Source organism: Magnolia sinica, chromosome 12 (genome assembly GCF_029962835.1).
Source record: "Magnolia sinica isolate HGM2019 chromosome 12, MsV1, whole genome shotgun sequence".
NCBI lineage: Eukaryota > Viridiplantae > Streptophyta > Magnoliopsida > Magnoliales > Magnoliaceae > Magnolia > Magnolia sinica.
The window spans coordinates 7,140,234-7,157,010 of record NC_080584.1 but is presented as its reverse complement, the minus strand read 5'-3'; the positions used below and the strand labels follow the sequence as shown (position 1 = coordinate 7,157,010).

General features: G+C 42.9%; 1 protein-coding gene across 5 annotated transcripts; it reads right to left on the bottom strand.

Moving 5' to 3' along the window:
• Positions 1-747: 747 nt before the first annotated feature.
• On the bottom strand, positions 748-16,777 carry LOC131220854 (U-box domain-containing protein 4-like). 5 transcript variants are annotated; one of them, XR_009158869.1, is made up of 6 exons: positions 16,373-16,776; positions 8,830-9,113; positions 6,966-7,082; positions 4,284-6,329; positions 3,617-3,731; positions 1,468-2,240 (listed from the first exon to the last, which is right to left on the bottom strand). XR_009158869.1 is itself a non-coding variant. In XM_058215700.1 (5 exons), exons 2-5 carry the CDS (start codon positions 9,106-9,108, stop codon positions 1,017-1,019), a joined length of 2,616 nt encoding a protein of 871 aa, XP_058071683.1. In that variant the 5' UTR covers positions 9,109-9,113; positions 16,373-16,776; the 3' UTR covers positions 748-1,016. The 5 variants fall into 5 exon arrangements, 4 of the variants coding, with proteins under 4 accessions (XP_058071683.1, XP_058071685.1, XP_058071687.1 ...); XM_058215700.1 differs by lacking the exons at positions 1,468-2,240; positions 3,617-3,731 and adding an exon at positions 748-1,190; XM_058215701.1 differs by lacking the exon at positions 3,617-3,731 and having other exon boundaries at positions 16,373-16,774.

Here is a 16,777-nt window from a genome sequence, read left to right as displayed (position 1 = left end):
TATGGATCCTCCAACGGGTGGATTCCGTATCCACTTCACCGGGGCATCATGCATAAATCATGCTAATTAAACAATCTTATAGATCATCAAATTGCCTTTCTTTTTTTGTGATTCTTTCAAACGTACAATCCATAATGACCCAAGAAAAGGATGGTACTGATTGTTGGTTGTACCCATCCTATTCATAAATGATCTTGACTATCTGTTTTTATAGGCTATTAATCACTGGCTAGCATTTGTTCAATCAGATTGGATTTTTCACGGTGGCCCATGAAATGCAGGATGGGCCTAATGGACGGTTTAGATAGATTGATTAACGTGTCCAAGAATTCCAATGCAACTATGAGCACAATAAGTTAATAATGCTATAGAAGCACTGGATCATTTTTCTCCCCTAACAGTTCAGGCCAGAATCACATGTTCTTGGGCTTCTTCGAAAGCCGATAAAATGATCGTGAGCTCTTCATCAGCCTCACCCACATTCAATGGGGTCCACCATGATGGCATCAACTTGCTGTTATAAACTATTTATTTCCAAAAGACTGGTTTGATTAACCACTAGTCAGGATCACTCGATCAAGATGATGATTTTGGAGGTGGCAACATCCATGGTGGGACCCACATGTGATCCCGAGATAGCATGCCTCCTTATCATGATCTTAACATATCCTTTGAAGAGTGGAGGGTGGTGATTAGATACATTCCAAATAGCTGTGAATTAAACTACCATCGAAGCATATGAGCAGATAATAAAACTGTGGCCAGGCTAATACCATACACATCCATTCACAAAAATCTGGACCATCAATCATAGGGACCCACTGTAGATGGAGCATAGCCCAAAATCAATAACGGTACAAACCCAACCATTGAATTTCCAGGAATCAAATGAACAGCTAAAGAGAAAACAGTCAACAGCCAAATTCGACAGACAAAATTACAGTTAAGATCATCCGATCAGCATGATTTCAGGCACAATCAATCCACGATGGGGCCCACAATTTGGATGGTCCATATCAGTACATTCGAGCTAGAGAAGAGCGATTACAGGATGCCTGACCTGAGGAAATGAAACAGACCTGATCGTCAGTTTGTACGAGCGCATTGAATGATCCAATCCGGTTCTCCACTCTCAATGGACATGCTCCAGTAATTCTTGATAGGACAATCCTGTTGGTCCAATTTCTAGGCTGCAAATAAACAGTAAATATAAGTGAAATAACCACACAGTCTGCATTCAAACAAATCCCAAGATCAGTAGATAAGATGTCCAACCTGAGCGATTTTTTGTGCGTGGTCCATCCGGGGCATGCCAATCGAGCCAACCGTTTGGACTGCACGAACCATGGGCCCCACTCGTACAGACTAAAACACTACCCGCGCACATCCTCAGACCGAGGACTGTCTAAATCCTCAAGAGAAACACGGCAAGGAGAACAAAAAGGCCAGTTTGTGATGCAAATTACATACAAAAGAATTACTAATCACCCATCATATTACAAAGCTGAAAACAGCGACAGTCATGTTGTAGTTTTCACCACATACATATTGCACATACACCGATTCATTCGGAAGAAATAATCAGCGGACTTCGAACCAACGCTCTACAAATCGTTTTTACAAATCAAAGACACCCAAAAAAGCTCATTCTTTTTTTCTATTCTTTTCTTTTTTTTCACGGCTAGCATTGCGACAGTGGCTGGACCCCAACATGTAAATGGTAGTGATTCTTCAAACCTACAACTGGCATAGCAATACGGCAACCCAGACCACCCAATTCGCTGACCCAACTGTGGATCAAGGATAACCAAAAAATTGCACTTAGATGATATCATTAGCCATTTGATTTCTCCCTCTGAATTTGGACCACTCACCATTTTACTTTTTAACCATCAATTGGATGAACAAGTGATTTTAGAGAGATGATCCATCCACGATGGGACCCACAATTTGGATGGTCTGGATAGCTGTACGCTAGTGCCACATGTGAGGAGGATGAATCACTGTCATTTTCTCAACGGTGCAGAACTAACACGGGTCTAGCCCTGCAACATTCGGCGGAATTCATGCTTTTTTCGTACCTACCAAACACATGGCCCAGAGCACCGATAGATATACATGGTTCAGACATAAAGAGAGAGAGAAAGAGAGACAGCAGCTGGGCACGGACATTCTGCCATATATCAAGACCTCGCAGCATTACCATGTCGCTGTCTGAAATAGGTAAGAAGATGTTGCGCCTGCAAAACAGATTGGGAAATCCAAATCTAAGTCCTGAATCTTTTTTTAGCAAGGATATTGCACGCTGTTTGGGCCCCACCAAGCTGTGATCAAGACCTTTCATCTAGAGGCCCCAACATGGATGGGCCCACATGAAGAAAAAATTCCAATTGATCATCTTCACCAGCCTTGTAGAGGATGGTTAGAAACAATGGTCCCACATTTTCAAAGCCTTCGTGTGGAAGACGAGGATCTACCTAAAGGACTTTTTGCACGCCAATACATTATGGGCCCTACTAGGTGAACGTTCTGGATCACCACACCAGGAAAGTAACAAATGATGAACAGCGCTAGCAAAATTCACAATAGTGGAAAGATTGAGAGAAATATAATGCACGAATTAACAGGCCAGTACATTCTACAAATGTGCAGAATGCTGCAGATGTTGATCCAATGATTCGGTGACCAAACCATCGATTTGATGGGCCCCACCATGGAGGGGGTGCCGTCGGAATCTCCCTGATTTCTAGATCCCATCCTTCAACATGGTGGTCTACAAACCAACAGCTAAGAGAGAACAAAATTACAGCAACGGTCCACATTCAACAATAGGGTTAGGATCTTTAATTGTAGGAGATTTGTATGGCATCCCCTGTCCAAGGTTGGGCTTATCACACCAATGGTTTGGATCACAGAACAAGGGCCCAACATATGGAATCATGTAATTCATCCTGAATACATTAGGGAAAGAACCTTTTCCGTCCTCACATTGCCTGATTGAGTTGGTGGGACTCAGCTTGCAGGTATTTCCAGCTAATAAGCTACTAGGTGAAAGCTGGTGCTCTCAAGCCCTCTTGGTATGCAAAAGATGCGAGCACCAGCAGAAAACATGGGCCCGCCCATGAATGGCAGGCAGAGGTGAGGTTACAAAAGACCATAAATCCACATGCATGCATGCACATATGAGAAATTATATACATAGACCTTTGATTGAACAGTATACATTGGTTCTCAATTCTGACAAGTGGAACTCCTGGTTAAACAATCCAGACCATTGATCTGTAGTGCCCACCGTGGATGGACTATGCCTCAAAATTCCTAGTAAGATAATCTTAAACTTTCAATTCATGGCCTACAGATGGATGGACGGTTGAGAAATGCAACAGAGATCCACATTCAACCGAAAATGGACCTATATTGGTTACTGCAGTCACCCAATTTGAAATATTTTCAGCGCATGCTCCATCCATGTAGGAAATCAACAAACCAATGGTCCAGATAACAGAATAATGGGCCCTGCTTGTTAGAATTGAATACCCATGCAAATTGTCCAAAGATGCAGGCCATGTATCGTACAGATACCCTACATTTATAATACATAATATAAACTTCTCACATGCAGCCCCAACATTCCCACCAGCATGTTCCACATTTTTGGACATCTGAGTCGTGCAGAGGGTGGGCCACACCAAGAAGATCGCCTTGAATGAAAATAGGCTGATTCACTCATCCTGCAAGCCACACCATCGAAATCAATTACAGATGATGATATGGTTCAATATACAGGTGGGGCCCACATAAATGAATGGGCTGCCTGATTTTCATGCCAGGTGATCTTCTTGGTGTGGCCCATCTTTTGCCCAGCTTGGATAACCAGCATACACAGCTAACACACACACCCAAAAAAAAAGAAGAAAAAAGAAAAAGAGAGGAACTTTGCTAAGTCCACACACCCCTCTCCACTTGCACCCTCACCTGGCATGTCTGTGGGACATCCAAAGCTACCGTCTGGATGACCTGGCCGGAAAGTCCAGTTGGATCAACACATAGGCAGGATAGAAACGATGGGCAATTTACAAAATGCCAACATTCCACATCCAACATAGACATGTAACCCACTTGATGAGTGTCCCAGACCGATTTCTAGGGCAGGTCAACCATTTGGTTGGGCCCACTTGACCCACAGCTCAGATATCCTACACAAATGCAAGTGTGACCACCTGTGGGGTCACTCATGGAGAGTTGTGCATGAGCTTAAGCAACATGGAGTATAGTCATAGTACCTTTTCTCTGGCTCGCGGAGTCCCAGACTGCGACAATGCCACCAATGGCGGCACGGCACCTTCCTGGAGAACCTGAGTACAGAATCGATTGCTGTTTGTACAAAGCTGTAGCAAAGCCGCTGCAGCATTCTCCTTCCCTCTTGATGATCCCAACTCAACAACCTCCACAAGAACCGGGATTCCCCCTTCCTGGCCAATTGCAGTCCGCCCCTCCTGTATGGTGGAAAGGTTAGCCAAAACAGCAACCGCCTTATCTACCATACCTGCAGCGGGGTCCATCAGCTCAACAAGGTACTTCACAGCCCCGGCATCCACAATACGGAGCTTGTTCTCGTGAAATATGGATAAGTTAAACAGAGCCGTTGCAGCATCCTTCTTCCCTCGAGGAGTTCCGTTGCCCAGCAATTCCACGAGGGGCTCGACCGCGCCAGACCGCCCGATCTTGACCTTGTTCGTCTCAATGACAGAGAGGCTGAAAAGGGTCGCAGCAGAGTTCTCTTTCGCTTCCGCATTCCCCATCTTGAGGACGTGGATAAGCGGGTCGATGGCCCCCGCATCGGCAATTGCCATCTTGTTGTTATCGTTGATCGATAGGTTCAGCAGCGCAGTCACAGCGTTCTCTTGGGTCTTCAAGTCCGTCGAGTGCAGCAGATGGACCAGATGGGTGATGGCCCCACAGTTGGCTATCACGATGCGGTTGTCCATGTTGTGCTTTGCAAGAAGGCGAAGCTCATGCGTGGCTGCCCTTAGAACATCAGCCGAGCTGCTCTCCAGGTCTTCGATCAAGTTCCGAACCTGGGCTTCAACGCCAGAGAGGTCAGGTCTCATATCCAAAGACGGAGAAGAAATAATCCTCGGGACAAACCTTTCCAGTGGCCTTGGCCAAATGATCTGGCTTCTAGTTGACCGCATCTCAGACAACCTGGGTGAGAATTCAGGTTCTCTACGTGGAGCAGATGGTGCGGGGGCCTCTGATGTCAGTTCCCCAGACGTGTCACTGCTGTAATGCGTGAGGTCGCCTGAAACAGGTGGGCCCTCACTGGCATCTCCCGATCCCTGATGATACTCACTACTAGAAACAACGCTCGGGGCAGAAGCAGTTCGGTTATGGCCCTGAGACTGCTCATTGACTGCACTAGTTTGGCCCACTGAACCCACATCTTGCTCTTCCGATATCACTTCTGCATCTCCAGAACCTACTTGCGATACCCGGACGATATCTGTCTCAACCCCATTCCCTGCAACCAAAGATGCGCCTGGCCGACTAACCAACGTACCTTCCATGCATGAATCAGGACGTGAAGGAGAGACAGGTCTGTTATTTGACTGGGCCCCATTAGACGAAGTGAAGCTCTTATGCAAATTCATGGACCGAATCGATTCAGGTGATCTGGGATGGTTCGTTCTGGAGGCATGGCCCGTATGAGGAAGGATATGGGAATCTCCAGTGCTGCCATCTGGATGGGCAAGAAGAGCCAAGGGCTGGTTTAATGTCACTGACTTCATCGGATCAGGAAGCTTTATGTTGTTTATCTCACACCAGTTTGCTATTAGCGCTTTAACGGTATAATTCGGAATTAGATTGGTATGAGCAAGAGTTTGACGTGTCTTGGGGCAAACCATAAAGCCCTGATCGAGCCATCTCCGAATGAAGGCCCGCTCATAGGTTTGCCCGGATGCAACAATCACTGGGTCGGACATCAGCTCGAGAGAAAGCGGACAGCAGAAATCGGCCGGAATCGGCACCCCATTAACAGTCTGAGATTGTTTTACTTTCATGAGGGAGTCATGCATGTGCGTGACCAGCGAGATCATATTATCAATGCGTTCCGCCTCTCCGTCATTCCTGTCGCGATCGGACTTTGCCATCTCGAGGGCCACAGCTTCCAGTAGCAGTTCCTGATTCGACCTCAAGTTCAAGGTGTCCGTGATCTTCGACAAGGTCTCCAAGTTTGGTGTGGCATCCTCTTGTAGATCATGCATGGCTTCTTCGATTGCATCAGATGTTTTTTCATATTCAGTGCACTGAATTTTCTGTATATGGTTCTGAAATGATCCACGCCAACAGCATGCATTAGGAGAGAAGCCAGACATACATGCAAGGTTGGCAATGGGCAGCCTGGGCCCAGCAAAATCAAAATTTGAATAGGACCAGCTCGACCAGATCAAAATCCACACCTGGGCCTGGCCCATTGCCAGGCCTACATACATTTATGAAATCTAGAGTGAATGGAGAGTGAGGGAAGGATAGAGAGAGCTCTGACCTTTGCTAGGAACACCAACATACACATGCAGCCATGTGAATCAACTTGGCACATTAGTGGAACACCTGAGCAATGAATCAAGTGGGACCATTTATACATATATGAATGGCCTACCTGATGAGCGACTGGCCTACTTTTGGGCCAGGTCATCTACACGGCAGTGCGCACCCGATGCATGGCTCGGATGTCTCACACACGTGAAACATGGCTTGTCTGTGGGACACCAGAGCGATAAATCACGTGGGCCCCGTCATACGTCTATGAATGGCCCACCTGATGAGTGACCAGCCTAATTTTGGGGCCAAAGTATCTACATGGCAGTGCCCACCTGATGCATGGCTCAGGTGTCCCACAGGTATGTGGGAGGCGCATGTGGGTCTAAGCAACAGTCTAGAATTCCAAACATGTTTGTCAGTACCTGAACAAATGCTGTATTTGAACAGTCAGCCAGAGACTGAAGCAAAGAATCCACTATCCTGCAAATCTCTGACCCGGATGTCTGAATCTTTGCTATTGTTGATTCGATTTGCAAAACCTAGAAGTGGCAAATGGTAGCTGGTTAGTGACAGCCTAGTGGAATAAAGCTGTGGTTTTAAAGCTAGTCATCCATGCACATCTGACAAAAGCTCCAGAATATGGCTGGCGGGGACAGAATCAGCCCTTTGTGTGTATCAGATCAACATGAGGTGTATTGAACTGAGAGAAGCTGACATAGCTCATACGAAGAACAGATGCAACATATGCATTTCAAAAGAGATCTCAGCTAAGGTACTTACACATTCAGGCAGGCCACACACGTACACTTAGCATGGGCCATTGCCAATGGGTGGCAAACATCTGAGCCATGTATTGGCAGAGCCCCACCATAAGATGGAACAACCCAAAATTCATGTGGGGCCACACACGAACACTTAATATGGGCCATTACAAACTTAGCTGCCCATTGTTCATGTATGTGTGAGGCAAGCATCATTTCTGGGCCAGGTCATCTACTTGGCAAGCCCCACCTAGTGCATGGCCCGGATGACCCACAAACATGTGTGGCAGAATGCATGTGGGGTTAGCAAAACTCCTCAAATGATCCATCCTGCATAGAAAATCTCAGTAGCTTCATGGAAATAGAAACTCTACAGCAAAGAAATGTCCTGCCTATATGTAGCATCAACAGAAAATTACATACGAGCAAAAAAAAAAAAATCAAAGAAAGAAGAATACTAGTCCATAAAAAAAAGAAAAAGAAAAAAGGGGAGTGATGTGATACTCAGGCTGCGTATGACACTTGACGTGCAGACACTTAGAAATTGTACACAGGGCAAAACATTATTTCAATTAAACCAACAAAATTATGGAAACCATTGTCACCAAGTCACAGTCCCAAAGTCAGATTGGTTGAACAATCCTAACCTCTGATTATTTTCTAACCACCCAATAAATGCCCACCAATCCAATAGTCGGATCATCAAATAACCACAAGTTTGGTTCGTGATACATCAAAACTAGAGACCATAATTTAGACAGCTTATTTCGACTTCACTTGTATGACCCATGCAATTTCTAACTAATTTCTAAGTACATGCGTATCATCCATCACACGCTGCCAGAGTATCAAAGTTTTCCTCAACAAAAAAACATGTAGCACTCGAGCCATGTCTGAGAGATTAATTGTAGCACATTTGTTCTATAGGATTTATGGTTAAAAACTAGAATTGTAAATTAAAACTGCCTGATATCAACTAATCAACTTTCCAAGTACTACTGATTTTACATACCAGTCTGTTTGAACCCACCTAAATGCAGCCATGCATGACAACATGTACCACACATGCCACATCCAAACCATGAATCATGTGGGGCCACCATGTAGATGCCTTGGCCAAGAAACCATGTCAGCCCATTTATCCTGTGAGCCCCATGTGTATGAGGAGAAGGCACCATTAAGTGAACCCTCCAATGGTCTACATCAACATATGTGTGGCCCACAATCCACCTGAGTTTCAGACCGTCACATCTAACATTGGTGCAAAATGATGCACAGCATGAAAGTGGCACTAGTTGTCAAATCGCATTGATTGTCAATCTGTCCTATCGTTTTTTTAACCAATAACAAGCCTACGTCCCATCCATGCAGTGGCTCACCAGACCAATGGTCCCATCACCACACACATTTGCCATGTGTACAGCAGGAATAGCACTTGATCTAACTTCTAGTAAGCATACTTCACAATAGCATTTCTTAAATGGAAAATCACAAACTACACTCTGTATCCAAGTCGCAAACTTACAAAATAAACTTTACTCATCATCTGGTGCCAGCTTTCAATGAGTTCCCTCGCTTCATTGACAAATGCATCCATTTCTTCCAATGCCTTACTGAGGTGGTCATCTGAAGCTATCTCGGAATCGACAATTTCATCAAGCACTGGCCTCAAGAGCTCCAAAGCTTCATCTATCTTTTGGTAGTATTTCCGAACCGGTTCAGATGTTATATTGTTACATGATGATGAAGAAAGACTGAATTGAGAGATGCTGTCAAGCAAAGCCTTTAACCACGATATCTCCATCACACCTATTTCAACAACGACCATAAATGCTTCACACCAAAACCATACAATGGAATTTGAATAAAACTTGCAATTGATACCAAATGATGATGGTGGTGATGATGATGCAACCGAAAGCAAATCATGGAAAGGAAACAAATAAATTGCAGTTTTTTTTTTTTATAAAGGTAACTGGAGTTTTATTAAAGCACCAAGATGGCACAAAAGCTACAACTGAAGCATAAAAGAAAAATTACATTCCTCAAGGGATTTAAAGCAAGAAGCCCATTCAAAAACAAAGATCTTAGCTTTACAATAGACTTCCCTGGCCAAACTTGATTTGTTCCAAAAGCATCTCCTGTTTCTTTCTACCCAGATTGCCCACAAGGAAGCCAACCTCCGTAGAGTTCTCACATGCTTCCTCAGCCCCACACCATGCCAAGCCATAATTAAATCTCCAATCGAACCTAGCACAGCCCACGATATATTGAATGAAACTGCTCCACACCTTCCACACAACCTGGCAATGGATGAAGAGATGATCCACAGATTCTGCCTCCACCATACACATCATGCACACGTGGGAAAGCACCATAACCCTCCTTCGGAGATTATCAAAAGTTGGTACTTTCTTTCTCCCAGCTAACCAGCCAAAAGCCACAACTTTGGACAGGGCACCATATTGCCACATATGAAACCTGCACGCAGCCAGCCCCTCCTCCAACAAATATCAAAGTAAATCATAGAAGGATCAAATCGAGAAGCAACCTGCCTTGTCCTTTAACCAGACCATCCTATCCTGATCTTCTCTCACAGGGATGCAATTTTGGAGACGCCCTAGAAGCGCAGCAAATACCTCCACTTCCTCATTTGATGGGCTTCTTCGGCAAGGAGGGGTCCAAATGGTTACATTACTACTGAAAGATAAGCAACTACATACCAAAACATCTTTCTCAAAAGAGAGACTTGCTAGTCTTGGAAACACGATCTGAAAGAGGGGCAGCCCCGACCCACACAGCTTTCTAAAATCAAATTATTTCCCATTATCAAGAGAGAACCTGACCTCCTCATTGAATTTAGCCTTCTAAGTAGAAACCCCCTTCCAAATTGCAGACGCTCCATAAAGAGGGTCTTTAACCAACCACCCTCCATCTTGGCTACCGTACTTAGCAACGATGACACCTCTCCACAAGGCCTCCTCTTCCAAACCAAATCTCCACAACCATTTTCCTAGAAGGACCTTGTTCACCTTTTCCAGATCCCTTCTTCACGTGGCTTATACACTTCCCAAGCCATGAGGTGAAAGTTCTTCCTCTCTTCCATCCCAAACCATGACCACCAAATGATAGATATGACTCTTCCATTTTGATTACTTACTTTCAAAGCAATCCACGATCACATCCCGTAAACGCTTTGGGGATGTGGCAACCCGAGATACTTGGAGGAAAAAGTTCCCGCCCTATACTCAAAAATCCGCACCATCGGACCAACCTCCTCCACTGACATTTGCTTACCCAACATCTCACTCTAAGCTATATTGATTTTTAGACCTGAAAAGCTTCAAAACACAAAATTAGCATTCTAAGTTTGCCTGCCATGTCTTCATCCTCATCGTAAACTAAGATTGTGTCATAGGTAAACTGAAGACGGGAGATCCGAGAATTCGTTTTGTTCACTCCAAACCACAAAAAATACCAACCACCTAAACTTCAACTAGCACCCTGCTTAAAGCTTCACCACACAAAATGGAATGGTGAAAGTGGGCTGCCCTGCTGAATCCCTTGCAATGGTTTGAAATCCGTTGGCCAACACCAAAAACCTAGCTGAATGAACGCACTCTCTCTTCCACCCCCTCAATTTCGAGCCACATCCCAACCAACCCAACATATAGTCCAAGAAGCTCGAACTAACAAGATCATAAGCATTTTCTATGTCCAACTTGTGCACTAATCCTTTCACACCTTCCTTGTATCAAGAGTCGATGCATTTGTAGGCAATGAGGGCACAGCCTAACATGATTTGGTTTTGTTGAGTTTGCTCTAATTGATACAATCGCTGTTGTAATTGGTTCTTGTTAAATTCTATCGATATGACCATTTCACATCCAAAGTTGTCACAGTCACACATCCATTGTGAGCAGTGTCAGCTGGTCCATCATCCGATCCATTTGGGGATCCACCCACCATTCCAACATTAGATTCATCTAGGATCACAATCTTCACAAGCGTGGTTCTTACTTGCATCCTTATTCATCATATTTGGATCTCCATTGATAAGTACTTGACTTATATGGACTGAGACTCGATATAGGCTTCCTTTCAACACTGCAATATCTAATCCAACACTTCAATTCCTACAATGATTTCTTGTATCTCTTTTTCCCACATCTTCTTTGACTTCCTTTTATCTCTCAGATACCATTGCAATAAAGAATAGCAGGTTTATAGCATCTTCAGCTCTAATACCACTTAACAGTGACCATCACTGACAAAAATGGCTCAATGTGCATGCAGTAGAAAAACTAACAAGAGTCAACGTGGGGATAAATAGGCTTTAGATTCCCGCACAAGCTCAACGATGGATTGACAAAAACTTAGAAAACAAGAGAACTATGAGCAACTCAGCAGGTTGTAATTGCCTCCACAAACATGAAAGGTTGCTATTAGCTCGAGTGGGATCAAACCACGATCCTTCAACACATGCTGGGAATAGCAAGGAAAACCTCAAGCTAGAAGAAGAATAAGTTCTCAACTCACCGTATTCATTATGAATAAACTATAGCAGTATATATGAAGGGGGTTGCCTGACCCTTAGGCTAACTAATAATTAAACTACTCAGTAAGTTTTTGCTTTTGCTTTTGTTTTTTTTTCTTTTTCTTTTTTTTCTTTTTGAAAGGTACTACTAAGTAAGATTCTGATTGGATTTTTAACAAAAAAAAATAGCAATTCTTAAATAACTAAAAGACTAACTAAACTAAATAGGGAAGCCTGTTTCACACGGAACTATGTGGCGTAGGAAGTTGTTCAGCTAGAGAATTCTTCATTTCATATGAGACCCAAGATGGTAGTCCATTCTTCATGTGATCACGATCATGGTCCTCCAGAGTCAAATTACAATCCGTTCATGACCCTGATCAACAAAATCACGGGTTTTAAAGTAGCAAGACAGTGTGGCCCTATATGCCTACATCACTGGCTCGACTTGGATATGTGAGATACAAATCCGTTTACATTTCTAGAGTGTCAGCAAGTCAGGCGTAATCCATGATCTTGGTCTCACCCAAATCTGGATATGCACAATATTTGGTGTTTGGCAGTTCAGACAGATCCAAATCATGGTGTTCAACTAATAATCAGGTTGGATCCAGGTTGACCCTAACTCAAATCAGAACTGCTCGTAAACCTGATTTCTTTTCCAATACATTATAAAGAATGTAACCGAAGAAACAATGTACATTCTAAAAATAAGGAGAAGTGCATCATAACTAACTCCAATAGTTCCAAATTTCCCACATCAATTATTCCAACTAAATGGTCATTTTATCTTTCAAAAAGAAAAAACTAATTGGTCATTTCTGGTGACAAAGTAATGGAAGACGGAAGAAATTACAGGCTCACTTGGCAGCATGGAATTAGATGGATTTGTGGGGATTTTCTGTTTTTTTGGGTATTTGGTAGTTAGGAATTGGGGGGATTTGGATTTGGTAGGAACCCCAATCCTCCAAAAGAGCTCTTTTTGAACTCCCACTTCAAAGGTCTTAATTCAAATCCACTAGATTCCGTACGGACTAAAATCTCCTTGATTCCATGGGACTTCAAACCCACGCTACCAAATGAGCCCTAAACAAAATTCCCAAATTTATTGTAATAAGAAACCACTTATGTGATCAAAGCAACCTCTCAAACTACATCTAGACAGGCTAAAACAATAAGTAGTATTATACAATGCACAGCCAATTGTTTGTACAGAACCATTTAGGCTTTCATTTTCTACAAGAGGGGCTCATGGTTCAGTAATCCAAATTGCTGATATTATTGTGAATGGAAAATGAACCAAAAATTTCCCAGATGGAAAATAATAACTGTTTAATAGGTGCCCCAATTAATAGATGGTTAAGAAAGAAAATACATGAACAGTTCAAATTCAACCAAGAGATGACCAAATATTAGATATGTACATTCCACCAATATGGGAGACTTTTGGTGCATGCAGCACCAAGGGTATTAATGCCGGGGCATTTTCACACTAGGTTCGAGTGGGGTGGCTTGTGGGATGCAGGGGCACATTCGAGGTGGGTGGCCCGCAGAATCCATGGATTTAGAGCCCATGTGGGGCGGGTGGCTCGTGTGAGGCGGAACCCATGGATTTGGGGCCTACGAAAAGGGTTCAGCCGAGGACCTAACCCAGCCTGGCTATGAGATAAAGGGATTAATTCGCCATGCTCGATCAGTTTGAGCTTTTAGAGCAAGTGGTTAATTGTCCTGCATCAAATTGGTATCAGATCAAGAGGTCTCGTGTTCGAAACTCCTCACCGAGGGTGATTAATGCGAGGGCATTTTCACATTGGGTTCGAGTGGGGTAGCCTGTGGGATGTAGGGGCACACCTGAAGTGGGCGGCCCGCAAAAGCCATAGATTTAGGACCCGTGTGAGGAGGATGGCTCGTGTGAGGCGGAACCCATGGATTTAGGGCCACGAGGAGGGTTCTGCCAAGGACCTAACCCATGGATTTAGGGCTTGGGCTATGAGATAAAAGGATTAATTCTCCATGCTCTATCAATTCGAGCTTTTAGAGCAAGTGGTTAATTGCCCTGCATCAGGTGAGGCTAGTGTGACCAGGTCCTTTGCACGTGTGAACTGAAAGAGGTCCAGGGTGGGCCAACATGATCGCATGTGTGGCCCGTACCACCACATGCAAGGTGGCTTTGATGTTCGATGTTTGCTTTAGTTTTAAGTCTTTTTCTTTTGCTTTTTTATTATTATTATTTTTTTAATGCATTAGAATTGACTGAAATACCTCTACTTGTAGCCAATGTGAAATACCCATAAGTGAAGGAAAATTAATCTTTTCACTATTATTAGGGTTTTCTCTTTTTTCTTTTAGCTTGTGTTAAGGCCTTGTTGGACAAGCAACCCTATTACTCTTGGAGAATAACAATTTTCAGCTTTGGATTTTGGCTTTATTGCTTGGAAAAAGAGAGAGGTAGGTTCAAGTGATCTTTAGTAATTGGCTAGGTGGTTGTAGCAATTATGGCACAACCATTGTTTTTTTTTTCTTCCTTATTCAAATCTGGGTATTTCTAGTTTTAATTCGAATATATAACCTTCAGTTACACAACCCTTTCTTTTATTTCTTTTACTTTTATTCCTTCTCTTTTTTTTTTTTTGCTTTTCTTTTTAGTGATGGAAAATTCTTTATTAAGGCTGCAGCCAAGAAACAGAAAAACCAACAAACGAGAAACAAACAAGAAAAGAAAACTATACAAAAACCACCCAAACCTAGCCCACAAAAAGGCCCAAGGCCACCCAGAAAACAAAACAAGACCTGCCCCAAAACTCTACTACAGCCTCAACAAAGCCCCACCCAACTAAGAACCCCCGAAACAGGATGCTTCTCATTTCTGAAGGTCTGATTATTTCACTCAAACCAGACAAATCATGAAAACACAAGCAGTGCTATCCTCTGCCTACGGGGTCCCAAGGAACTCCCTGCCAGGCTCTAAATAAGGCCTCTATCAATAGCAGCATTACACAACCATTGTTTTCTTTTCTTCCTTATACAAATCTGGGTTTTTCAAGTTTCAACTTGAATAAAATCTTGGGTTTGAAATTGAAGAATTGGATTAGAGGAATCCAGGTTTGAGTCCAACTAGCCTTCTAATCGTGCCACAGGCCTATCATATCAATGGTTTGAATCATTGAGTGATAGGACCCGCTGGTAAGCCAAACATACTATGCAAACCCTTTGTCAAGAGCCTTATAATACCTTAAAACCATTATTACCCCCAAAAAAAAAAAAAAAGAAGGATAAAAAAAGATGTAGTTGCTACAATACATGCTCTACATGGACTTTCAGGTACACATGTGATGCAATCACCCCACATCTCACACATACACGCTCCGCACGTGTGAACAAGAAAGGGTCCACTTTCCATTTTTAGGGAAATTTTTACATTAGGAAATATCTTTACTTTCCATTTCTTTTAAATCTCCATATTAGGTAGTTTCCTTTGATATCTTTATATCAGGCAAGAAGTAATCTTAGATTCTTCTTATTTAGGTTGTTTCCTATTTTTTTTAGATCTTTGCTAGCTAGGAATTCTATTTTTAGATTCCATAATTTTTATAGCATATTGTAAGGACTAATTATAAATAAGGCCTACGCCTATGGAATAAGACAGTTGAATTATATTCTCATTTATGAAAATTCTATTACTTTCTCTACGGTAGTTGTTGAAGGGGGGAAGTGATCTCTAGTTCAAGACTAGAGGACTGTTGAGCTTGCTTAAAGTCTTGCATTCATGATCTCTAGCTTTCGGCTAGAGGATTGTTCGGTCCTTTACCACAATCTCTTTCTTCTTTTCTTTGATCTATCTGCTTCCCCTTTCGAGGTTTGCATTAATATGTTACATGGCAATGTTCATCAAACCAGTAGCCAGGCCATAGCTCGAAACCAGATTTACCAGACAGGCGCCATGGTAATTGTGCAATCAGTTGCCTATAAATGGAAAGTTAGCAAAACGAAGGAAATAAAGAGCAACAACCTATGTTAATCAATCCAATCCAACAACTACCAGACAGTTTATGATCATTCAGTCACCACTAATTTTCAGGAACAGCCATCAATGCGGTGGCCCATTAGAACAATAGTCCAGATCACAAAACATTTTCCTCATGCAGTATGAAGCACAACCATTAAATAGTCAGTCATTTAACACGCAACACACACACACACACACACACACACAAAAGAACTTCCAGGATCATCCAAGAACCAAACTTTCTTATTGGGTCCACCACGTGGCCGCCCACCAGACCAATGGTCACGATCACCATATCGTGAAACAACCCGCACCATAATCATATTTCACAACAAAAACTGCTACTGAATCTCAAGAATCATAGAGAATTAACACAAACAAAATAACTCAGCTAATATAGATTATATTAAAAAACAATAATAAAACAAAATAACCCAATAAACTGAAATTCATCCACCCATCTTCCAGACAGCTAAGTCAATAAAAAAATCCCTACAAAATCAAACAAAATCTGATAAAAAGTACCTTTTTTGTCCAAAACAAACACCCTCAAACTCCAAAATTCCAACCCAACCCGTTTCACATTGCTTCTCCAGAGGTCCGCCGAATCAATCCAAACCAACTCAAGCAATCCATCTCCACTCTATTCCGATCAAACCCAGATCCCAAATCCTTCAAAAAACAAAAGTCAAATGAGATTTTCGTGTGATTTTGAAATCTCTAATCGCTTCTACCCAAACCCAGCTCCAGAAAAGGCTTCCCACCCGCCCCAGGCCGTCGAATCGATCGAAATTTTTTCTTGATTTTAGAGAATATCGTTGAAAATCGGATCTGGGTTTTTCATTTCGTGGATTGATATGATAGAATTGCAGGAGTTTGGGAGAGGAGAGGGGTTTGAAGACAGTGAGAAAAGCGTCAAAATGCAAAGGG

Coding starts and splice junctions, on each gene's coding strand:
- LOC131220854 (XM_058215700.1), bottom strand. CDS start 9,108: ATGGAGATATCGTGGTTAAAGGCTTTGCTTGACAGCATCTCTCAATTC. Junction 6,330..6,965: donor CAAATACAGCATTTGTTCAG/GTACTGACAAAC, acceptor GGATCATTTCAG/AACCATATACAGAAAATTCA. Junction 1,191..4,283: donor CTCCGCGAGCCAGAGAAAAG/GTACTATGACTA, acceptor GTTTATTTGCAG/CCTAGAAATTGGACCAACAG.